The sequence below is a fragment of the Lampetra fluviatilis genome, chromosome 26 (assembly GCF_964198595.1).
Source record: "Lampetra fluviatilis chromosome 26, kcLamFluv1.1, whole genome shotgun sequence".
Lineage (NCBI taxonomy): Eukaryota > Metazoa > Chordata > Hyperoartia > Petromyzontiformes > Petromyzontidae > Lampetra > Lampetra fluviatilis.
In genome coordinates, this window is record NC_136300.1 from 9732313 (window position 1) to 9757022 (window position 24710).

Genomic DNA, 24710 nt, shown 5'->3' on the forward strand with positions numbered 1-24710 from the left:
TGGATATATTTGTTTGCAAATCATTTGGTGATGCTGCTTTGCCAGCGGTGCACAACAAAACAAAGTCAACACATTGCTCAATAATACTGCCTTACAAACAAATATATAATCGGTTACTTTTCCAGCAATGGCCGTTCTTCGCGGGAGGGTTTTGAGTGCATCTAAATTTCCAATCTGACCTGTCTGCCGCATACGTGCAAATTAATTCACATGAATGGCGTAATCCCTCAGGAGCAGATATTCAGAGAGAACGACGTTAAAAAATTGGGAATATGTATGTTTTAAAATGTAAATCAAAACAATTGTTGGTGTAAATAATCTTTAACACGTAGGCTTTCGCGAGAATATCCATAAATAACTTCATGTGATGAGTTACTTTAACTGCGTGTGGTATTACTTTTGAATCTATGCATCTTTTGAGGAACGCCAGCAAAGACATCAGCTTCATCCATATTGATTCGGAGTTTCTCCAATTTTCTGGATTGAAGAAAAGTATCATCCTCACGTGAGAGGCTCACAAGTGACGACATCACATCTATCCCTCTATTTAAGAACGAAACAGGAGGATTTATCCACAAATCTGTCTATCACCTGATGATGCTAATTGTAATCACTGGCGAAACGTCGTACTCAGATTGTAAATGTTGCAGATTTAATCTCCAACACACTGGTGTGCTGTACTAGACACGAATTGCCATGTTTTTTACGTGACACACCTTACTGATTGGCTGTGTCGGTTGGTGGCGGGTTTAACGACACATTTATATTTACGCGATGTAACCCAAAATAAACTCTTACGTAGAGCATCTGTAAAGAAAAAAAACTGCCTGAATTGAGTTTGTACATCGTGATATATATCATAAGACCCTTTTTCCAATATCAAAGTATGAAAAATAAGAATAGGTTTTACCCTTTCTGGCAATACAATTGGTGTTATGATGTTCAAACACCAAATAGAAACCTTTTGTAAGGAATCAAATCTGCATTAACCACACATACTTGCGTTGAACATGCAACAAACAAACATGCTTTGATAATATATGCATTGTCTTTGAAACAGATTATTGAGAAGTATTGTTTATTGTTTGTTTTGTTGAGATTATTGTTTTGTTGCCAGAAAACAGGGGAAACCTATTCTCATATTTTGGTACTGGCAAAGGAGGTCTCAAAACAGATTATTCTTATATTTCTATCTATTTGATGTTTGAACATCCTAACACCTGTTGTATTTCCAGAAAGGGTAAAACCTATTCTTATTTTTCATAAATGATATATGTTGGCCTCCGGGGTAGCTCATATCCCCACAAAGAAAAACGACGTTCATAAAAATTCTAAAGGGGTGTGCGTAATGCATCTCGGTCTTGCTTAATGCATCAAGATGCTCTCCATTACTATGACACCGCCGTTTCTCAAAAAAAAAAGAGATTTGCAAAGTTGAGATGAACGGCGGTGCTCGATCAAATGTCGACGATTGAATCGGCGCTCTCACTGGCGGCGAGCACAGGTTTTTGGTTATAATGTTCAACGCAGAGAGGGTTGCGTTTGCTCTGCGGGAGTCCTTGGCCAATATACAAACACTCGTTCGTGGGAAGCCCGTTGAGAATCGACGGTGTATAACTCTTATCACCAGCCTCCCCCCCCCTCTCTCTCTCGCCCCACACACACACACCATCCTCCCAAAGGAAATACCTACCGACTGTATGATTTAGAAACGGAGCACGCGCCCCGCGCCTGGATATTGTAAATTGGAGCGAATATGTAATAATTAGCGCCAGGCGCTAATTAGGTTTTACATTTATTTGTCGTGCCAAAGGGCATCGTGCGTTTCGAAATTTTGACCTGGTTCGCATTTAACTGACTACTTATTATAAGTTTTCCGATGAGCTTTGCGGAGCGGTATAAGGGGGATTTCAGATTTTCAACCCTTAATTACGCAGTTATCTTGACTTGTAGAATGTGCATGTAATTATGCGAGTGTATTGTAACTAAATATGCGAGTACCGTAATGCGTTTAAAAAGTGTTGCAGGTTGATTGGGCTCAACTTTGTCCGAAATCACGTCACAAAACAAACATTAAAATTGAGAGGTAATTTCCAATTGGCTCAATTCAACATCTGAGATTTCATTCTAGTAACTGGCGTGTGACAAACATTTATCTCGGTAGTATGGTGCGTGTGTGTGGTGCGTGTGTGTGGTGCGTGTGTGTAACCCGCTTTTGTCCTGGGTTCCTTCAACGGAGGAAAGGCAACACATTCCTGCGGAGGGAGCTGGTAGAAACGTTGGGTTGCTCGATCAATGGCCAGGGTCAACGGCGGCGTGGTGTATTCCGCAAATATGCCTGACTGTGAGGGCGGGCACAAGCCGACGTTGAGTTTTATAAGGGCACCACGGGGTGACCAGCCCCTCCCCACCCAGCCCCACCCAGCCCCTCCCCACCCTCCCCTCCCCTCCCCACCCAGCCTCTCCCCACCCTTCCCACCCAGCCCCTCCCCACCCAGCAGCCCCTCCCCTCCCCACCCAGCCCCTCCCCACCCTCCCCACCCAGCCCCTCCCTCCCCATCCAGCCTCTCCCTGCACGACGGACGGACGGACACAATAATCCCCTGTGGGCTGGGGGAACCAGTTGGTTCCTACCAGTAAAACTACCACATACTCTTCATTCCTGAAGCACTCTCGTCGCGGCTGGCAGACATCCGTATTGGCATTTGGCTTCCGAACGTATTTACTGCCTTGCGCAAGAAAGTAATGGAATTGTGACTGATGCAGAGGTGTACATGTCGCGTCAACGTTGTTGGGTTGATCGTGCGTTGTCTTTGTGCAGACCGCAGTGTTTGTGTGCTAAAGCCCCAGCTGCTCCCTTTCCCCCACAGGTTTCACGCGGTGGAGAATACAAGGGCACGACATTTACACCTCTATACGTGTGTCCTGGCGTTTACCTGGTGCAGGTGAGCTATGAATTCCTAAGCACGTAATGCAGTCCCCGACTTATGAACTCCCGACTTGCAAACATCCGCTCCTTAAGAACGAGTTCGATTTCCACTCACGACAAACACCATTGATTATCTGAATGGGTCCTGGGCCTCCCATAGGTCGACTCGGCCTCAAATGAGTACAGTACCTGGTGTGTCGCCAAAGGCGGCCGGGCGGGCATGGTCCTGGCCACCGACCTCGTATGCTGTGCCGGCCTTCATAGTTGCTCGCTTAACAGCACTTGGCCTCAAGCCTTATGGCTATACGGGGGGAATCGTTGGTGTGGGGAATCATTACTCCCCTTCCGACGAACAAGGCAGCATCAGGACTCGAGGCAAGCGAAAATAAAACGCTTTTCTCTTTTGAGTTGCTTAATTTTTATATTTACGATATAGTAATCGCATGATTTACATGCAAATGTACAATATTACTTAGGAGTTTAACAAGGTTTCCCTTTTTGAAGCGTACACCGATCGTATGGACATTTAAAGCGAATTGTTCCCGACTTACGAACAGTTCGACTTACGAACGGTTCGTACGTTAAGGATTGTCTAATTGTTATTTATAACATTTTTGCACATTTTATCAGGTGGATCAGTGGATTTACTTGCCTCTGCCATATGCGTGTGAAATTTATGCCACAAGCTAGTTTGAGACCGGGGCTATTAACGAAGAGTGAAGCAAATTATAACGGCTAATTTGTGCCGGAGTTGGTGACCTGCGCTACGATCCTGGTGGCTCAAGTTCCAATCCCGGCCACGGCTACAAACAGCGGCGAGTGTTAACTTAACCTGGTCCTGGGCCAACTCCCAACTAAACCCGCAATCGCGAGCGATTCATGTTACAGCGGGTGAAGGGGATTGCCAGAGGGTTGTAAATAACAAAACACTTTTTTGTATCTAGGAATGCTTCCGCTTTTTAAAGCGGCATTGGGCATTTTTGAAAAAAAAATCTGGAGTACACATCACGCAGAGTGGCACCGCTGCCATCTTCTGGCCACGCCACGTAGTCAATTTCTAGAATGGCACTACCGCACACGTTTGCTTTGAAAAGTTAACTTTTACTGTTCATGGCTGTAGTACATGTGTAGTGGTCTGTCGGTGTGTGTGTAGCACAGTCGGAGACGAGGTAGTTGCAGGAGGCACCTTCTCTTTTATTCCGTTACACCACTCCGGCCGTTCACACTCACAGGATCGCCTGGCCGAGACACAACCCTGACTGCGCTGCACCAACCGGGACGGCCAACTACTGTCCGGCCACGCAATGATCGGGCGAAGGCGGCAGCGACGAAGGCGGTGAAGACGACAGCGACGACAAGAAGAGTCCACTCCCAGAACTGGCAGCCCTTGAGCTCTTGATCTTCGCTGCTATTATTCTACTCCGCGCGGCCTGGCTCCGCCCTGGCCGCACCTCCCTTCTCGAACCCACTAGAAGATTCCAGGGGCCTTCCGATGAGGTCTTCCATGACCCGTGCACCAGTTCCTCCGCCCTGCCGGCACACACACCGTGTAAATGGGTCGACGGCGTGTGCGCTAACTGTCCACTGCAGTTGCCGCCGCTGGACAGCAGTCGGCGCTGTGTCACTACACATGTGATCGTGTGTTCTCGAATATAGGGAGAAATGGGTTGATCATCGCTGTAGTATTTGCTCTGCCGAGCCTACAGAGCGTGAAGTCCAACCAGGAGGCTCATGTCTGCATGAAGCTGTTTCAACTGGGGAGCGACCACTGCACGAAGACCTCTGCCATGTTAGACGTGCTCCGGTGGCTTGGCAATTTTTATATATGGCATTGGTGAAGGAGGTTAGGCGTTTTGGCCAACAGTTGTAAGGCTTTTGTGTTGGTTGTGCATTTCCAATGTTCACTTTGTAAATTTGTGTGGTTAGGACATGTGGCTTGCCAAGCACACTGAAGCATTTGTCCAAAACAGCCTTTTGTATCTTGGAACCTTTTGCCAGTATAAAAAATAAAACAAATTATAGGCTTTAGCCTTTCTGGCAAGAAACAAGTTAAGGCATTCAAACACCAAATAGAAGCCATGAAATCTGCATTCACCACACATACTTGTGGCAAAATATGCAAACAAACATGCTCTAAGGGATACCAATCTTTGAAACTGATTGGGCTACACATTTTGGCATTGTCTCACCAGTGTTAGGATCAGAGTTTATAATTTAACAATTGCGAAAAAGTTCAGAACATATTGGTTTTTGGCTCTCGTGTTAAATTTGCCTTTTAATGGCTTTTCCCTCAGCAGGGCACAGGGTTAAAAACCTGGTGCTAAAAAAAGTAAAGTATAAGGAATTGGCGCCTTAGGTTTTACAGCTCTGACATGTAATACCAGACAAAGTCATTTTATACCACTCTCATCTGTGGCACGCGTTGATACATTTTTTAAATGTTTGAAATAAAACAAATATTTTATCCAATTGACTGGTATGGCAGTAATGCGGTTTAACTTTTGAAAAGTAATAGTGTGTGGAGAACCCTTCAATGCTTGTGCAACATTCAAGTAGCAGCGTTGCTGGTATCCATTCGAAAGGCGGTGATCTTTCTCCAAAAATGGCAACTGAGTGGGAGAAAATGCCCAGATTAACATGTTCATTACACTGCAGCATTTGTGTGATTACATTCAAACACTGGAGCGGTTTCTCTTACAACCCACGTCGAGACAATTTAACCAGGGTTAAACAGCGATCCAGGTCGACCGCTATACTGCACTGGAATTGGATAACACCAGTACATGTGCGCCCATCAACTATCATGGATTAATTCCCCCTGCACCAATCGCTGGACTCAACCATTGGGTCAAATGGTTAATACGTGTGTAGTGACACAGCGCCGACTGCTGTCCAGCAGCAGCAAATGCGGTGGACAGCATATACACGGGTATGCCGGCAGGGCAGAGGAACTGGAGCAAGGGTCACGGTAGACCTGGTGGGGAGGCCCCTGGAACCCTCTGATGGGTTCGAGAAGAGAGGTGCGGCCAGGGCAGAGCCAGGCTGCGCCGAGTAGAATAAAAGCAGCGGAGAGCGGGAGCTCTGGGCTGCCGACTCTGGAAGTGGACTCGTCTCATCGTCGCTGTCCTCGCCTTTGTCGCTGCCGCCTTCGCCAGATCATTGCGCGGCTGGACAGTAGTTGGCCGTCTCGGTCGACGCCGTCGGTGCAAAGTGTTCAGGGTTGTGTCTAGGCCGGGCTGTACGGCAGGATGGTCGGGAGAGAGGAGGCCGGAGTTGGTATGAACAAGGTAATAAAGAAAGAGGCGGTGCCTCCTGCAACTACCTCATCTCCGACTGAGTGTGTGCACCGCACACAACACGCACACACACGACGGGAGGAAAGAGGACACTACACGTGTACAGGCCTTTCGTCAATCCACTGCTGGATTAAGACCTCCATACTTTACCATGCAGGTCAGTAAAGGAGCAGCACAGACGCAGGAGCATACAAACGTACTACACTTTTGTTTACTACCCGCGCCCGATAGCTACTATTACATAAAGCGCTTACCTATCAAATCACACGTCTGACGAGATCGGGCACGTTGGCAATGCGATATTGCAACATTTTTCTGGAGGGCCCTGCAATGCCAGACATGGCGATCCTTTTCAATTGAGCGTTTGGTCTCGTGTTGGAGCAAAAGAAACTCCACGACACGCAGACCGATTAACGAGCACACCAATTTTCTGTGCTGCCTTCCTCTGGCCCCCTCACAGCCCAGTGGGTTTGGTCGTTTCACAAATCTGCGTGACCCACCACGAGCGTAGCTGCCTGCATTAGAACCCAGTTATCTGCGGTGCCCGCTTAATCATGGGGCGCCGTGGTGACGAGGTGCAAACTACCTCACCTGGTAGACCGCGGATGGTGTAAATGGTGTGCAATATTACTTAAGGATCCTATACTCATCTGCAATATCGATGTCTTTTGTCTTGTTGTTACTGTGCTCACGCACCACGGATCTCCATTGTAAAATACTGTAGCCGGGAAACTGGTTCAACGGGATCAGCTGTCTAACAAATGAACACAATCTTAATGTGTAATCGATACGAGGGAGACGTATCGTCTGCGTATCTATTTTATATTCTCCACAACTATGCGAATTATTTTGAGTTATGCATTAAAGTTGTGTCGCGAATCGACGATATTTGTATTTTAACGGAGATAGGGGATTGGTAACTGTGAAACTGTGTACCGCTTTCAACCAAATGACTTGAACTCGACTTTGTGGTCACGGTTAACATCGGCAGCTTTTATTTGAACCGGTCCTGGCTGTCCCTTCACCGACAACAGTTGACCAAGCACTGTACATAACATGATTACGTGATATAACATGATTACGTGATATAACCCGAGTACAAAGCCAGCATTGAATCAGGCACCCTCTTCATTCCATGCCTCCAACACCTCACTCACATCCTGCCTCAACTTTGGAATGAGCGCATAGAGTGGCTGGGAATATATTCATCAAAGTTGGAGCACATTGTAAATCTGAAATGCCCTCAATCCCAAGTCGGCACAGATCAGGATGGAGTTATTTCCATGGCTCAAATGTCAATCCAACCAACCCAAGGACAAATCTACAGAAGGGGTGATATTCGGGTGCGAATTAAGTTCCAGTTGTCGAAATTGTCGTGTTGAAAAATGTGCCCCCATTAAGACATTTGGTTTAAAGCCAACTTCCACGTTTTGCTTTGTGAGCCACATCCTTTATAGAACCATGGCTTGTTGGCTTGTACTCACAAGGAACCCCCCCCCCCCCAGTTAGCTTTTGTTTGGCCATGGAACATGGAATTGGAAATACAAGGCCGGTAAGCTGAGTTGGCAACAGGACATCAAAAACATAATAAGAGGCTGAGCTTTTACAATTTGCATCACTAAACACTACCCAAGCATCTTCAAAAACCATGAAGGCTCATGAAAAACACGACTTATTTTAGTTTTAATTTAAATATAATACACATCATAAGGTGTGGTAGAGGTGATCTTAATGTAAAGAAAGTATTTAACTCCTCAAATAGCAGAAAAAGACAAAGAATTACAGCAGACCTACGTATACATGACTGCAGCATGCTTACAAACAATTTAAATACTACAATCCTATGTTCAAGTACAAATATCATCACTTCAAAATTATTACATGGCTGTGTAATAAACAGCATGTAGTGAAACATTTGTATATTGAACTACATAAAATAGAAATTCATAAATGAAATTAAACATAACAAGCATTACCAAAAAGAAATGTCAAATGTTTGTATGTAGATTACAAATAACACAATAAAAGCATGAACTCATTTTCACATGTTAGTGCCACTGCAGTCAACTCAATTATCTGGAGTAATGGAGGGAAAGTATGCACAGATATTGCAAAAAATAGGAAATGAAAACATTGTTTACATATGTAGACTGGGGATGAAGACATTCAACGTGTCATCTGCTTTTACTGTATCTTAAATGTTTACTTGGGGACATTTTTGCGGTCATTTGGGCACCGAGTAACTGACCCTCGACAAGGATCTACTCATAATCAAACCAGCATGCATGTAAAAAGCACGAATGAGCACAATTAGTCGATAACCCATGGACAATCGAGAGTTAACTGTGCATGTGACTGGGGTAAATTTTTGCGCAAATCCTTCAGCCGAGCCTACAGCACAACAAAAACTTGCGTCAGTTAGCGAAATCTCTCAAGAGACGAAGCACAGGGGAGAGACGCAGTGTCCGGAGCAGGAGTGCCCAGTTATCCGGTGGATGGTGCGTTGGTAACGGACGTGGGCAGCATCCACCCCGTGCAGCCAAGCTCCTCATCGCTGTCCGAGCTGGAGTCCGACTCGCTGCCACTGCTGTCAGAGGCGGGGGGCGCCAGCCCCGGCCGTACTGCGATGCACTTCATGGCCGGCGGTCTGCGCACCAGCACCAGCCCCGCCGTGTATGCTGTGCGCTTTCCTGGATATCACCACCATCATATTTTTCATATCAAATATTTTTTTAAGGAATATCTGGGTCTAAAACAGGAACAGGCACAAATAAGTAAAATAGCATGTAACATATTAAGAGTACAGACAAGCAGCATGAAAACCACACAGGGTGACCTAGGCTAAAACAAGAGCTGTTCTTATACAAATACTGAAGGATGCAAGCTACACACCTTGAACAACGTCACTCTTTGGCTTAACTTGATCCTCTGCAGTGGCAATCCTAAGAAACGAACAAACAATAAATGTGAATTTTGACATGGGTACAAATGTTCAGCTTGCATTTAAATATATCTGACATGCATATATGCACTGTCATGAATCTGAAGAACAGGGGAGCAACGTCGTTCTTACCCATTTACTTCTGCAGTGGCACTGTCATTACATTCCACGGGGCTTGTTTTATCTGTAAAAACACATTTCGCGAAAACGTGGATAGAACATGAGTATGCAAGTAAAGACATCATCTTCACGAGGAAACAGGAGTGGTTGGGAGTATTGCATGCTAAGAACCACATGACCACCGAGTAATATCTGAACTGGTCACAGCCCCCACTCTTTCACCAACCTGCACTGACCAGCATGGTAAAGGACGGTCAAACTCCCACAGCATGAGGAGGCCTTCATCCAGCAGTGGATTGACAAGGGCTGTGAATACATACTGAAACTACGCTTAAATTGCATTTTAAAACAGTGTCTCCATGTTACACTATGAGATCTCCTTTACCAGCAGCAAAATATAGTTATAGGTTTTTACCCTTTCATCTGGTACAAAAACTGACACCTTTATACAAGGGGTCATGTTTGCAATAACCACAACACAAGTAGTCAAAATGCAAACAAAAAGAAACAAAATAATGATATGCACTGTCCTTGAAGTTGATTGGTCCACACCCAAGACAGCTTTTCTTAGAGCCTAGTCTCCATTGGTGTTGGACCAGACCACGCCAAAAGGCGTACAACTCAAAAAACAATTCACTATCAGAGTATTGATAGTGCGCTATCAGAGTATTGATAGTGCGCTGTTTTTGAGTTGTACGCCTTTTGGCGTCATCTGGTCCAACACCAATGGAGACTAGGCTCTAAGAAAAGCTGTCTCGGGTGTGGACCAATCAACTTCAAGGACAGTGCATATCATTATTATCAGAGTTGTTTCTTTTTGTTTGCATTTTGACTGCTTGTTGTGGTTATTGCAAACATGACCCCTTGTTTCTAGATTTGAAGCTTTCGTGACTGCAATGATTCATATTCTCAGGTTTTTTCGGTAAAGTCACGTAGGTAAAAACATCAAAATTAATGAAAGTAAAATAAAACAAAACAAAATAAAATTCACGACGTTTCGGAGGCAACACAAGTCTCCGTCATCAGGTGGGACCGTCACAGCCGAATTAGCTGCATCAAGTGAAGCAATGATTCAAGATGTAATCCCTTATAAGCAAGTTGAAGGTAGGTGGAGAGGGGGGGGGGAGAGCTTATCAGGCTGTGGTAGCCAATGAATGGAAACGTATCGGGAGGGAGGAGGAGCGGTGATCAAAGACTGCACGCAGTGCTCAACACAATGAATGGAGACGTGTCGGGACGGAGGGCGAGCGGCGATCAAAGACTGCACGCAGTGCTCAACACAATGAATGGAGACGCGCCGGGACGGAGGGCGAGCGGTGATCAAAGACATCACGTAGTGCTCAACACAATGAATGGAAACGTGGCGAGCGGTGATCAAAGAACAATGAAGAGATTACTGTTAAACACTGTGGATGTTAACACTCGGTGAAGTAAATTAAAATAGTGCCTGTCAGATAAGATGGTCCAAAAAGTGTAATTAAGTCTTTTTTGCGTGGTTAATAACATCTTTCCAGTGATTACTGAGTTTGTACCCATCATCACGGTTGAAATTATGTCTGTGTTTGTATATTTGTATGGCTTCGTGTACAAACCTTTGATGGTAGCCCGGAGGTTTGCAGAGAACCTTGGTCTCGGAAAAGACAATTTCATGAGAGCCCGCCGAGTTGTAGCAATGATCGGCAACGGCCGAAGAATCAGTTCTGCCGTGTTTCAGATCTGACTTGTGCTCGCGGACACGATCAGCAACATGACGTTTTGTTTCTCCAATGTAGCAATCACCACAAATGCAACTCAATTTGTAGACTCCAGGATACTGTAAGTCAGGAACGACATCCTTCACAGATGGAATCAGATCACGGATTTTATGCACTGTACTGAATCGGACTTGGATCTTATGTTTGTTTAGAATTTTGGAGATCTTTTTGGTCACGCCTGCTATGTATGGTAACGTGATAGTTTTGGTCAGAGTTTCATGTGGTTGTTTCTGTGTGGTGGGAGAGACAGCTTGGCGGATAGTGCGGTCAGAGTATCCGTTCATCCTGAGGGCCCGATGTACATGTCTTAATTCATCAGTCAGGTGGTGTTGGTCAGAAATGCCATGGGCTCTGTGGTATAGCGTTTTGATGAGAGAATTCTTTTGAGATGGGTGGTGGTGGGAATCCGGTTTCAAGTAGGAATTTGTGTGGGTGGCTTTCCTGTAGACAGAATGTCCCAAGGATCCGTTTAAGAGGAGGCTTGACGGATCCTTGGGACATTCTGTCTACAGGAAAGCCACCCACACAAATTCCTACTTGAAACCGGATTCCCACCACCACCCATCTCAAAAGAATTCTCTCATCAAAACGCTATACCAGAGCCCATGGCATTTCTGACCAACACCACCTGACTGATGAATTAAGACATGTACATCGGGCCCTCAGGATGAACGGATACTCTGACCGCACTATCCGCCAAGCTGTCTCTCCCACCACACAGAAACAACCACATGAAACTCTGACCAAAACTATCACGTTACCATACATAGCAGGCGTGACCAAAAAGATCTCCAAAATTCTAAACAAACATAAGATCCAAGTCCGATTCAGTACAGTGCATAAAATCCGTGATCTGATTCCATCTGTGAAGGATGTCGTTCCTGACTTACAGTATCCTGGAGTCTACAAATTGAGTTGCATTTGTGGTGATTGCTACATTGGAGAAACAAAACGTCATGTTGCTGATCGTGTCCGCGAGCACAAGTCAGATCTGAAACACGGCAGAACTGATTCTTCGGCCGTTGCCGATCATTGCTACAACTCGGCGGGCTCTCATGAAATTGTCTTTTCCGAGACCAAGGTTCTCTGCAAACCTCCGGGCTACCATCAAAGGTTTGTACACGAAGCCATACAAATATACAAACACAGACATAATTTCAACCGTGATGATGGGTACAAACTCAGTAATCACTGGAAAGATGTTATTAACCACGCAAAAAAGACTTAATTACACTTTTTGGACCATCTTATCTGACAGGCACTATTTTAATTTACTTCACCGAGTGTTAACATCCACAGTGTTTAACAGTAATCTCTTCATTGTTCTTTGATCACCGCTCGCCACGTTTCCATTCATTGTGTTGAGCACTACGTGATGTCTTTGATCACCGCTCGCCCTCCGTCCCGGCGCGTCTCCATTCATTGTGTTGAGCACTGCGTGCAGTCTTTGATCGCCGCTCGCCCTCCGTCCCGACACGTCTCCATTCATTGTGTTGAGCACTGCGTGCAGTCTTTGATCACCGCTCCTCCTCCCTCCCGATACGTTTCCATTCATTGGCTACCACAGCCTGATAAGCTCTCCCCCCCCCCTCTCCACCTACCTTCAACTTGCTTATAAGGGATTACATCTTGAATCATTGCTTCACTTGATGCAGCTAATTCGGCTGTGACGGTCCCACCTGATGACGGAGACTTGTGTTGCCTCCGAAACGTCGTGAATTTTATTTTGTTTTGTTTTATTTTACTTTCATTAATTTTAATGTTTTTACCTACGTGACTTTACCGAAAAAACCTGAGAATATGACCCCTTGTATAAAGGTGTCAGTTTTGTACCAGATGAAAAGGTAAAACCCTATTACTACAGTGTCTCCATGCTCAAATGAGCAATTGTTGCAGTCTGTTAAAAGTAGTGGAAATTCCACATTCCTATATGCTACAAAGTCCATGCTTTGGAGACATTATTTTGAATTAACCTGCGATTCTATACCAAATCGGATATTTTTGTTACTATGTAATATGGCTTCACTAAATGTGTTAATTCCACATTCCTTTGGCCGTATGTTTGACAGGTGTGACCTGCGCACCTGTTCGTCGGGAAGCATCCCCACTTGACTTCTTGCTGCGCCGATCCATTATGCTCAGTTATAGACCTAGAACACAAAATTGATTCGAGACAAGCGAGCAATGAGTACATTGACAATATCTGCGCGTTGTGCATGTAACATTTTACAAATGTTTTACAAATGTTACGCGATTGATTTTAATGCGCAGTCACTTCTTTCCATTACACATTGATTTTCAATTAGACGACTCGAGGTTTCAAAAACACTCAAAGGCAGGCAGTGTTCTTCATTTCATCGCCAACGGGCCACTAGCGGCCCCTGGTGGCCTTTAGTGCGACCCCTGACAATACACAACACGTGGAAACACCCCCACCCATCATCGTGCTGTCAATGGTTTTCAATGTGTGGCGGCCCCTAACACTTGATGTCTTAATTCTAGATTTGAAGCTTTCGTGACTGCAAGGATTCATATTCTTAGGTTTTTTTTTAGGTAAAAATAAGTAATAGAAATAATAATAGAAGTAAAAGGTTTTTATTTCGTTATATTATTCTTTATATTATTTATTTTTATTTTTACCTACGTGACTTTACCAAAAAAAAACGAAAAACTTGATGTCTTATTGGCGCAAGTGGCTCTCCTCTGAAAATGAGTTAAGCACACAAGTGTAAGGGAGATCCGCACATCAACATATTGACGATTTACGCCCGTTTAAATTGAGTTTGTAGAACGGTTTGTCCGGTTAAATCTATCCGACAAACTCTTGAGGCTTTGCTCATCTCTATTGGGGATATTCCGCACTTGTAGTAAAGCGAATAGCAAAGTCTCTCCGTAGGACGACCGCTGCTAACTTCTCACAATATGGTAGCATCTTCTTGGTTCTTTCGGTAAAGTCACGTAGAAGGGAAATAATAAAATAATAAAAATAAAACATAAGGTCTGTCGGAAAGACAGACCTGTTCTTCACCTGAGGACGGCTGCTTGCGTTGTGGCCGAAACGTCGTGAGAATTGTATTTTATTATGTTTTATTTTTATTATTTTATTTCCCTTCTACGTGACTTTACCGAAAGAACCAAGAAGATGAATCCCTGCAGTCACGAAAGCTTTAAATCGAAATTTAATATGGTAGCAATTTTATCGGCCATTTGAAGATGATTGAGTGTACCGACCCCAACATTTGCACTCGCAATATTTAAACTTTAAGTATGGAATTGATAATACAATGAGATTGTTAACGTTATACAATGAACGGCCTACTTATTGACAGGATCAAATTATTCATGATAATAAGCCTGGCCAATGCTCTCAAAGCGACCAGGCCTTAATGTTATGATATACATTTACATAGTTCTGCGCAACTGCGGACAATAGCAATGAAATAAAGTCACAATTAACTCGTACGGGATGTAATCGCTAATACATTTAATCGCAATAAAAAATCTCAAATTACAAAGTTACCGCTGTCAGCACCGCGAGCGTTGCTTTGGGGCCTTGCCTGGGCTCGTCAACTCGACTTGCCGCGCAAGGGATTGTGGTTGGGTGTGACGTCACGCGATTCGATTCTCCCGCCCCTCAACATAATCCATTTGCGTGCGGTGATCGATTCCCGGCTGGATCGATTTGGGATGCCGGATAGATTCAGTTTCATTTATTTGTAGTAGTAGGTTTTTACCCTTTTAAACTGGTACAAAACTGACACCTTTATTGAAGGCATCATGTTTGCAATAACCACAACACAAGTAGTCAAAAAAGCAAACAAAAAGAAGCAACTCTGATAATGATAATAATATGCACTGTCCTTGAAGTATGTGTGCCATCTGGTCCAACACCAATGGGGACTAGGCTCTAAAGAAAGCCGTCTCGGGTGTGGACCAATCAACTTCAAGGACAGTGCATATTATTATCATTATCAGAGTTGCTTCTTTTTGTTTGCTTTTTTGACTACTTGTGTTGTGGTTATTGCAAACATGATGCCTTGAATAAAGGTGTCAGTTTTGTACCAGTTTAAAAGGGTAAAAACCTACTACTATATTTTGCCACTGGTAAAAGAGATCTCATAGTGTAAATTAATGTATTTGGTTTAGCCCTGTGAGCCATTCGGCTCTTGAATCGGGTGCAATCGCAACAAACAAAAAACATGAACAAGAAAACATCTTAAAGTGACTATGTGACTGAGTGAAAACAGAAAGTCCAAGAAAAGACAGCAAAATATTGCAGAAAAAGCACCGTACACCAACGCTGTGCAAAAATCCTAGTGGGATGCAAGTCAAACAACAACCACAAGACAACTTAGCTTAAGGCCACCAGTCTAACTCCGTACTACAACAATAGAGAGACAGAGACACACAGCTGTCAAACCCGTACTGTTTATTCCCCGTATTCTTGTAAGAGGGGAAATTGAGTTTGAAGGTCCATACGGCGTACAGCCGTTTCAATAGTGTAACAAAACACCTGTTCTCTATTTGCATGTGATGATGGGACTTTGTAGGATGAACGTTGAGATTTCTAAGGATACGGGGGTGACCAATAAGGTCTGAATTGGCCTGTAATAAGGTAGGCACTGATAAGGGGTTGTTGACAGGCATGGAGACAGCAGATGTACACACGGGGAGAGGCAGATATAAATATAAACAGAGAAAAGGAGAATTACATTTACAGGGTGGTCCAGACATCTTGTGACCCTCCATTTAATTATCTAAAACTTAATATTTTGAAAGTAAGGTTTCTTTTAAGCAGAAATGAATATGCAAAGGAGAAAAAATGTTCTGGGTCAATTCATTGGGGGGGGGGGGGGGGGGCACAAGGCATCTGGACCGGCATGTAAATAGATGTAGGCAGACAGTCTTATACAGATACACAATGAGTCGCAGGTACCAGACAGACAAGGCCCACAACAACTCCCTCTTGGCTGTTCCGCTACTTGCTCCATTTGTTGGCTTCTAAGTGTCAAGTGAGGGCTCGGGGTCACTGAGAGCTGAGCTTTGACAGTCCACGGCTGTTGCTCGACAATCTACTTCGGCTCCTTAGAATATTTTTGGGGGGCAGTCATGCTTAGACCAGGTGTCAGGAACGCCTAGATCCAGGTTGATGTCAAAGTAAGATCGACGTGTCTCCCACCTTTTCCGAGTGTTGGTCGGTGCGCATCTGTTCGTAGTCCTGACTCAGCGGTAGAAATTCCACAATCCTAATGGCAGGAACCATTTAACGCATAGGGCAAGCACTGCTGACCTACTGATGAGTGTTAAACTACGCATTTCATTAATCTCAGATGGATCATGAAATAAGTATATCCCAACGGTGATTTGACACAAAAATAATCCGATAAAGTGCAAACGTGCCTACGAATGAGACATGTCACATCCTTCTTTAAATACTTTATTAAATTTCAGGGAAATAAAAATAACCAGGCTGATTGCACACAAGAGACTTGTCACTGCAAATACACATTACTTCACGCATAAAGTAGCTTAGATGTAAAACGAAAAGCATTTGGAGGGCTGTTACAACAATTATCATGGTACACTACACGCGCGTTTTGTGCATGGCACAGGGTGCTAATTGAAGGCAGGGGTGTGTTGTCATTTGTGAACCCAGAGTAAAGATAATCGGTGACCAAATGAGTGGCTAAGCCAGGGGTGACCACCGGATCCAGGGTCGCCAAGCCAGTTATGGCCAGATTAGGGGTGACCAAATTCGCGGTGGCCAAATAAAGGGTGGCCAATTTAGCGGTGAACAATACCAGAAGTGGTAACCAAACCAGGGGTGGTCAAGCCAGTAGCGGCCAATTAATTGGTGGGCCATTTAGGGGTAGTCAATCAGGTGTGGCGTATTTAGTGGTGGCCAATCAGGTGTGGCGTATTTAGTGGCGGCAAATTCATTGGTGACCAATTGAGTGGTGCCGATTAAATCGGAGAATTTGCCAAATCAGAAACGGCTTGCAGTCTGGCACGCTGACAGCTGTGTTTATATGAGTGGACGTGCATGCAAGAGTTACCCCCCGACTTGCCACTCGTCTCTTTGACCTACTTTCCTTATTCTCCTTATCTTCGTGAACTAATATTTAACCTGTTTTCCACTAACGTCCACTTATTTGCATCAGTTGCAACGATGTTGCATGGTAAACAAAGTTCTGTAGTATGAAGGCAACAGAGGAGAATGAGCGACCCCCCCCCCCCCCCACTAAGCGAAGGGTGACTGGGGCGTTTGACAGAGTTGTGTCTGTGTGGCTCTTTGTAAAGCGATTTGCAAGAGACCCTTAGTGACATGCTTGCGGCTCATGGATATTTTTACTTACAACAATTAAGAAAAAACATTTTAAAAAATCAAAACATTTTATAACTATGCATTTGGTCTTTGGAATAGACAGCACAGTAAAGTCAAATGAGGATTCACAACAAACACGTATATAATGACAGTTACATTTACATAAAAATCTACAGTCAACAGTTTTTTTGTGACTTAGAAGACTCCAATTTAACACCTGCTCTCAAGACAAGAGATGATTGTTCATAAAAAATGTTTGCCCTATGAATTAAACAGGGGTCTTACAGTGTCCCGTCTCACCATGGGACCAACTTGCACTACGTTTCCACCGCCATTGGTAAGTGCGCTAGATGGCCCAGGATCGACCTATTTAGCTTCTAGGATTAACAGCACGGATCGGAATCTGTATCCCCACACTTGTTGATCCACAAGGCTCGCTGGGCTCTCCTCCATACCAACAGTGGTCAGAGAGACGCGATCTTAAAAACATTTAACGTAGGCTTGGGTTAAGCCAACCAATCCCAAGAAAAATTTACTATTGTAAACAGTTTTTGTTGCAAAAACACAGCCTAAAAGGTGAACAAGGTGAACTATGCCATTGACGCCGCCACTGACCATCACATCCCATTGACCCTGTCAAGATGTCGCAACTGGCTCAGAAGGTAGGTCCAGGTGACAGTGAGTGGCTCTCTTTTTAGAACTATGAGCTCGCAAGACTGGGTGCTGTTAGCCCTCTCAGTGCCCTCTTGGCCTGGTAGAGGTTGCCATGGAAACCCGGCCCAAGCCCGTTAGCCCTCCTTGACGAATCGAATTGACACCCTTCCAAGTGGTTGTGGAAACCTGGCATTCGTGGTGGCGATTCAGCCCTTGCGATTAAAAGAGCGCGGGGGGCTCAAGCTCTGCCAGATGTAAACATCGCAGAATAAAGAGTAATCACAAGCCCATCAAAAAAAGACTGAGAATGATCAAATTCAACGTGCTCATGCAGATGTTCTGGATATTTTGAGAGCCGGGCATATAATTAGAGACAGATATTCATTTATTGATGACAAGATTATGGCACACCTGACTTTTCATTGAATGAATTAGAAGGTTTAAATGTTTCAAATTTTTTGATCTGCAGCTGCATTTAAATGCTTTATAAAGCCAGATGATATAAAAGCAAGGCCATAATAGTAACCATGAGTCTAAAATACCTCACCATTGCGATCATGAATTACAATATCCTTTGTTGCAGTGGAAATGCTTTATTGGTTAAATACAAAAACGTTTGCTGCCCCAATTCGTGATCATAAATATTTATATACCCAACCACCCTTTGTGTATTCACTCACTTATTATTGGATCATTTTTCAATAATGTCAACACAATTATTCCAGTGTTTATTGTTATATGAAATATAAATAAGGTTAAAAAAAGCCTTACGGCAGGCTGGCGCAACCCCGTAAAATAAATCTCCTTCTCGAAACCTCACGACCTCCCATCGCACAGCACCAACGAGCTCCCGCCAACAACAACACGCATAGACGAGTCGTTCTTGAGCTGGCGATGGAAGAGCCTCCCTCAACTGTGACTGGCCCCCCGCCCCCTCCCTCCAAACGCACTCCACCTTGCCCCCTCCACTCAGGGCAGCACGGCCGTTATTTGACGTCACAGAGCAGGGCCACCCCGCGCAGGATCCAGTGTTCGGGCGGCTGCGCCGTGCGGAGGTCCACGTCGGCGATGTAGTTCAGGTCGGTGCGCACCGGCTTCTTGTAGATGGGGCAAGAGTAGAGCTGCGTGTCCTTAGACCCAGCTGCTCGGTGAGAGGGAACAGGGGATCGAGATCATGAGACCATCATCGATGCGAAGGTCATTGCAGGACTTTTAACCCGCACCCAAAAATGTGATCACATCACCCCAACACTGATTCCTCTGCTGGCTACCAATCAAATCCCAGATCAATTTAAATACTGCACTGATAAAACCGCACGATCCTATAAAACTTGCTCCTGCCTAATGCTCTCCTTTAATCTCTACTGCCCTCCGTTCACCCTCTACTCCGGCAATGAAGCCTGTCTATGGAAGTCGCCAGGCAACCTCTGCTCAATGGGAGGTCATGCATTCTTCTCTACTGCCGCAAAAATCTGAAACTCCCCTCTACCAGAAATCTGTCGTGGCGAGTCCAGGCACAAAACCTTCCCACCGCCTATGACTGACTACCTCTTTCTATGTCTCGGTCGACTATGTGCTCTGTTAGTGACAACCTAACAGAACAAATATGTTTTCACACCCCTATAAAATAATTTCAGTCCACCCATAGAATATTTCCACGTGGAAATTTTGCACGTTGACAGACCACACGCGAGCGCACGCCCCCCACCTCCGACGCTTCGCCCCGCTCATCGCACAGCCGCAGCTCTCACCGGGGTTGTTGGCCGCGTAGATATGCACGACCGGCATGGGCTCAGATAGCGCCTTGGGCCGCGCCTCGGCCAAGCGGCCGTTGCGCCGGTCCCAGGCAGCGCCCTCAAGGAAGAGGCCGTGGACGTAGACGCCCTCGTCGGGCGAGCGCGTCACGTCCTCGCGAAGCCAGCGCGTCACGTCGTTCTGCAGCACCACACTGTCCAGCGCCCAGCCCTTGTGCGCACGCGTCACCTCCTGGGTGAGTCGGCGTCGCATGCAAAACACGCGCACGGTCAGGCTGGGTATCTTGTCGAAGTGCTTCATGGAATGCTGCGCCGCGAGGGTCACGAAAACTGCAGTTACCCAACCGCTCATCCTGGATCGCAACCACCCGGTACCACTGGATAACACAATAAAATGTAGATAAAGACTCAAACAACTTGTCTATAAGTAACATATTTTATTTACAATGTGTACATAATTAAAATAAAATCTATGTGTTCCTCATGCTTTAGCAAAATATTACTAATAATCTTAACTCAACAACTTTCACAGTCTCAGCATTGCAAATTACAGCAGTCCCCGGCACTCTCCTTAAAGCTCCTCATAAACCCCCCCACCCCCCCAAAAAAAAAAGAATCAAAACTCTTGCTCGCCGGGGTCACCTGTCGCATGGCGGTGAGGAAGCCCTGCGGGTTGAAGAATCCCGTCATCCAGAAGCAGCTGGGCCGGCCCTGGAAGCACCACGAGCGGAACTGGCGATCGCGCTCCAGCAGCTCCGTGAACCAGAAGCCCAGCGTGCTCGACACCCAGGAGGCCTGCCGTCCCGCACACACACAACACACACATGGGCACAGGCAGCACTTGGCGCGCGTAGCTCTCACATCACTCGGTCGCTCGCCCACATTCAGACATGATTCCGCGCAAACCAGAGGGAGGAGAAGGGAGAAGTTCACCACCCAGAGACTCATTTTAGCTCGGTCTGCCTGGATTGGCACCGCATCTAGTGTACATCTCGCGATGACTGTGCCTAATCGTCACATTGTTGATGGACGGAACAATAGTGTTGATGATGATGATGACTTGTTACAATGACTCGCTAACAGGTGCTCGCTAACAGCACTTGCCCCAACAGTCTTAAGGCTATACGGAGATCTTTGTCTTTGTTACAATTACAGCTGAAATGAAAAGAGCTGGTGGTATTGACAGTTGCAACAAAGGCAATTGCAATGATTACGGTGGTGGTGGTGGTCATGGTAATAACGAAAACATTGGTGATGACAATGACTGTGACAATGCCGCCGGTGATCACGACAAAGCTGGCAGCAACGGCAGCAACGACGACGGACACCAGAGCGCTCGAACACCGAGGCGGCCCCCACCACCCCCGCTGCGTGCGTACCTTGCGCCAGCGTGCGGGGATGCGCGCGTCGTACATGCAGTCGAGCGCGTCGCGGAGGCCCTCGCTCATGATGATGGTTCCCTCGATGGCAAGGCGCAGATCGTTTAGTGTGGAGCGCACGAGGGAGATGACGCGCTGCATGCGCTCCACCTCCTGCCGCAGGAAGATGTTCATGGGCTGTAGCGCCCCCATCTTCTGCAGCTGCTCCCGCACCTTCGCAAGGAGAGGAGCAGGAGGGCGGAGGTCAGGAGGTCACTCGCCATCACTTTGTTTTACAAATTACAAATGTGCTTTTGATGAACCAATTCTGATCCGACAGAAAAGTGTGTAGAGAATGGAAGCAAAATAATATGTACAAAGGTTATCCATAGAAAACAAGAAATCACCTTTTCATTGTAAAAGTTGATTTTTATATCTTTGGCAGCACCCATACAACGATAGATATGTGAGTATTGCACTGTAAACACCAATATAAACGTTTGCAATAACTGAAATGCCAAAATATTGCAATGTAAAGAAAGTACGTTCAGTTTTGGGGTCAAGCAGACGAGCCAACCAAATGCAAGCCCTAACTCTTACCAACTAGTCAAACAGCCAATTGGCCAGTGTTCTAGCCTGGACTAGCCCTGCTACTGGCCCTACACGTAACGCGACTCTTGGCGCTTCGCCAGGGCCCCTTCTCGCTATTTGTTCAGCTGCATCAGTCCAGTTCTCCTGGCAAGTTACATCGGCTGCGTGCACCTGTCAAGTAGAGAAAGCACTGATGGTGGAGCCACTTCACGGTGGCGAGATGTTAACTACCTCCCCTGGTATACAGAAGGTCGTGGATTCGATCCTGACCTGACGCCTGCTGTATATTTGGAGTTTGCGTGTTCTCCCCATGGTTGCGTGGATTTTACTCCAGGTCCTCCGGTTTTTCCCTCCACATTTACAAACATACCTTTAGAGTATTTGGCCGCGATACATTTCCACATGATAAGCCACTTTGTTGAGCTATCATTTGTGGCTAGGTCACTTCCGAGGAAAAGCTGTATTGCTCAGTGGGCCTTACCTGAGAGCATAAAAAAAATAGTTTACGTAGTTTTATGATTTAAATAGTTTACTTCAGAAACATTCCAATTACTCCACCACAAACCCACACGCGTGCGCATTACCGCTCCGAAACCCTTAAAACCCCGAGTCTGCATCGTCCTCGCTCGAACAAGAAGAGCAATGGCTATCCGACCACCGCCGGAGCATACCTCGTACGGGATGTAGTCTTGGGGCAGCTTCTCCAGCATCTCCTGCGCCTTGGCGTAGACGATGCTCTCGCGCGTCTCCCCGCCGCCCGCCGCGCTGTCCTTGGGCTGGATTCCCAGCGCTGTGTCGAGCACGTCGCGCGCCACCGTCGTCTGGTACGTGATGTCGCCGTTCGCGTGCAGGCCCAGCACCTCCGGGGTGGTGGCCGCCGGAAGGCTCTGCCGTGGGAGAGTCGGAATGAAGCGCGACCACGTTTTCGTTATAGCTCTCCAAACTATACGCGTTGAGTTCGTGAAGACGCTCAGCAGGATATGCGGCACAGTCCGAAAATACATTGGAGAACAGCCCGGCAAAAACACGAAAACCAACGCAGTGGGATTTTCATTTTTGTCTTTTTCCACGACTGTTAGGAGAATGGCCCATGGAAGGAGATAACTACTTCCAAGATTCCTTCAAATTACCTTTTTGAATCCACACACTAATGGGTGCAATTTTCCACACACTCCACAACACAGAAATGCTTGTCCCTATTACTCTTGATTTGCATACACAATATACATTTTAGAAATCGTGCAGTCATTTTCTTTACGGGCTTACAAAAATAGTACTCTCTCAAAAAGCACATATCACGTAAATGTGTACAAATATTTCCGGAAGCTGTACATTGTAAACACTGCCACCTTTGCTGCGAACCGCACATTATAAATACAATCGATCATAATTATGATTATGATGGTAATGATAATGATGATTATGAAGATGAAAATTTACAATAATTGCAACACGAGCGAATTAAGACTTCTAGGCCCACCCCTGCCCCCCGCCCCCCCGCCCCCCCCAGGGCACCTGTATGTGCTGCAGGTACTGGTCGACGGTGGTGCAGCGCGGGATGGTGTAATCCTTGTGGAAGAAGAACGTGGGCAAGAACATGTTCTCGCTGAACCACACTTGGGTGAAGGTGTTGAGGAGCCGCTTGTCGTAGTCGTCCGTCACCCGCCCGCCGTACTGGATCTCGCCGATCATGTAGCGCACCGTGGTCCACGAAACGCCCTGGTGGGAACGACACCCCCCCCACCCCCCCAGTGCGGGTTAGGGGACGGTCACTCGTAGAGCTGTAACGATGGGTCGATTCGGTTGATTCGTCAACTAAATATAAGAATAGGTTTTACCCTTTGTGGCAGTAAAACAGGTGTTAAGATGTTTGCATTAAGCACACGGACTTGTGGCAAAACATTATCGGAGGATGTTTGATTACATGTATGTGTGGTTGATGCAGACATGAATCCTTGCAAAAGGTTTCTGTTTGATGTTTTATCATCTTAACACAGCTGTTTTATTGACAAAAAATGTAAAACCTATTCTTATATTTTGATACTGGCAAGAAAGGTCGACAAAAAATTGCAATCGACCACTTGTTTTGTGGGTTCAGGCCCTGTCAAAAACAGTGGCCACCCTGATGTACTGCCTTTTGAAGGTGGGAAACTCACTAATGAGCCATGCTTGGCATGACATCGCTCATGATACCGATGACATCACCCAGTCCCATCAATCACCTTTCATCCAGAGGTGCACGTGGGAACAGAAGTCAGACTTTCTCAACTTTTCTCGTGATATTTAATTTGTAGAGGAATCGATCTGATAATCGCCAGAGTGAGTGATGACTTAAATAATTGGATAGCCCATCTATGAGTGTCATCTCCTGAATCGTATGTATGGATATTGAACTTCTTTAACACCATACATAGCCAACCGTGCTAATCGGTGGTGCGGGGAAGGACAACAAACTAAACACAAAAAGCAGTTCTAAAGAAATTAGTGTCTCAAGAAATTAGTTAAAGTCTAAATTCAGATATCTAGCCCAAGTAAGCAGATATCACAGAGTTACCTCTGAGTGGGTGGGGGGCAGCGCTGGCACCCACCTTCTTGATGTCCATGTCATCCAGGTGGTTCTGCACGAACTGCACAGTAGCGTTGAAATCGGCCTGGTTGAACTCGTAGGGGATGTTCCAACCCAGGGGGCCGTACTTGCGCCGCTCCTGGACGCATGAGTGCAGGAACGCGACGGCGTACAGCATGGGTCGCCACTGAACCATGTTGCTGACCTCCAGCTGTTCCTGGCTGATGGCTGTCATGTCACGTGCGCACACACGCACACACATGTGCAGGCACACGTGTACGCACAGAGATGAGCCAATATGTACACATGTGAGCCATAGGTCCGGAGACTGGACGGGAACAGACTGGTCATAAATTAGCATTTTAACGTGCGTGTAATATTTAATTCCCCTGCATTCGGAAATTAAATAGAAATCTGCAAAC

At 45.8% G+C, this 24710-nt stretch overlaps 2 protein-coding genes across 4 annotated transcripts in view; both read right to left on the reverse strand.

Annotated features, from left to right (window-relative positions):
• Positions 1 to 7197: 7197 nt before the first annotated feature.
• LOC144942061 (uncharacterized) lies at positions 7198 to 14665 on the reverse strand. 2 transcript variants are annotated; one of them, XM_078868718.1, is made up of 5 exons: positions 14561 to 14665; positions 13125 to 13190; positions 9299 to 9350; positions 9118 to 9167; positions 7198 to 8915 (listed from the first exon to the last, which is right to left on the reverse strand). In XM_078868718.1, the coding sequence occupies exons 2-5, from the start codon at positions 13171 to 13173 to the stop codon at positions 8710 to 8712; spliced, it is 357 nt and encodes a 118-aa protein (XP_078724844.1). In that variant the 5' UTR covers positions 13174 to 13190; positions 14561 to 14665; the 3' UTR covers positions 7198 to 8709. The 2 variants fall into 2 exon arrangements, with proteins under 2 accessions (XP_078724844.1, XP_078724845.1); XM_078868719.1 differs by having other exon boundaries at positions 14598 to 14634.
• Positions 14666 to 16484: 1819 nt separating this feature from the next.
• The window catches only part of DNAH5 (dynein axonemal heavy chain 5), a 106523-nt gene continuing 98297 nt past the window's right edge, over positions 16485 to 24710 (reverse strand). For both annotated transcript variants that reach the window (XM_078868721.1, XM_078868720.1), the window contains exons 75-81: positions 24311 to 24516; positions 23238 to 23441; positions 22394 to 22609; positions 21153 to 21365; positions 20416 to 20568; positions 19771 to 20005; positions 16485 to 19160 (exon numbers count right to left, since the gene is read on the reverse strand). In XM_078868721.1, coding sequence (XP_078724847.1) covers positions 19006 to 19160; positions 19771 to 20005; positions 20416 to 20568; positions 21153 to 21365; positions 22394 to 22609; positions 23238 to 23441; positions 24311 to 24516 — 1382 coding nt within the window. In that variant the 3' untranslated portion in view covers positions 16485 to 19005. The remainder of the gene's footprint in view (positions 19161 to 19770; positions 20006 to 20415; positions 20569 to 21152; positions 21366 to 22393; positions 22610 to 23237; positions 23442 to 24310; positions 24517 to 24710) is intronic.

Bases quoted from the DNA above. Each gene is read 5' to 3' on its own strand.
- LOC144942061 (XM_078868718.1), bottom strand. From the start codon at position 13,173: ATGGATCGGCGCAGCAAGAAGTCAAGTGGGGATGCTTCCCGACGAACA. The intron at 9,351-13,124 runs GTGCGCAGGTCA...GTGTTTTTACAG, and splicing joins GGATGCTTCCCGACGAACAG to ATAAAACAAGCCCCGTGGAA. The intron at 9,168-9,298 runs GTAAGAACGACG...TTCGTTTCTTAG, and splicing joins GCCACTGCAGAAGTAAATGG to GATTGCCACTGCAGAGGATC.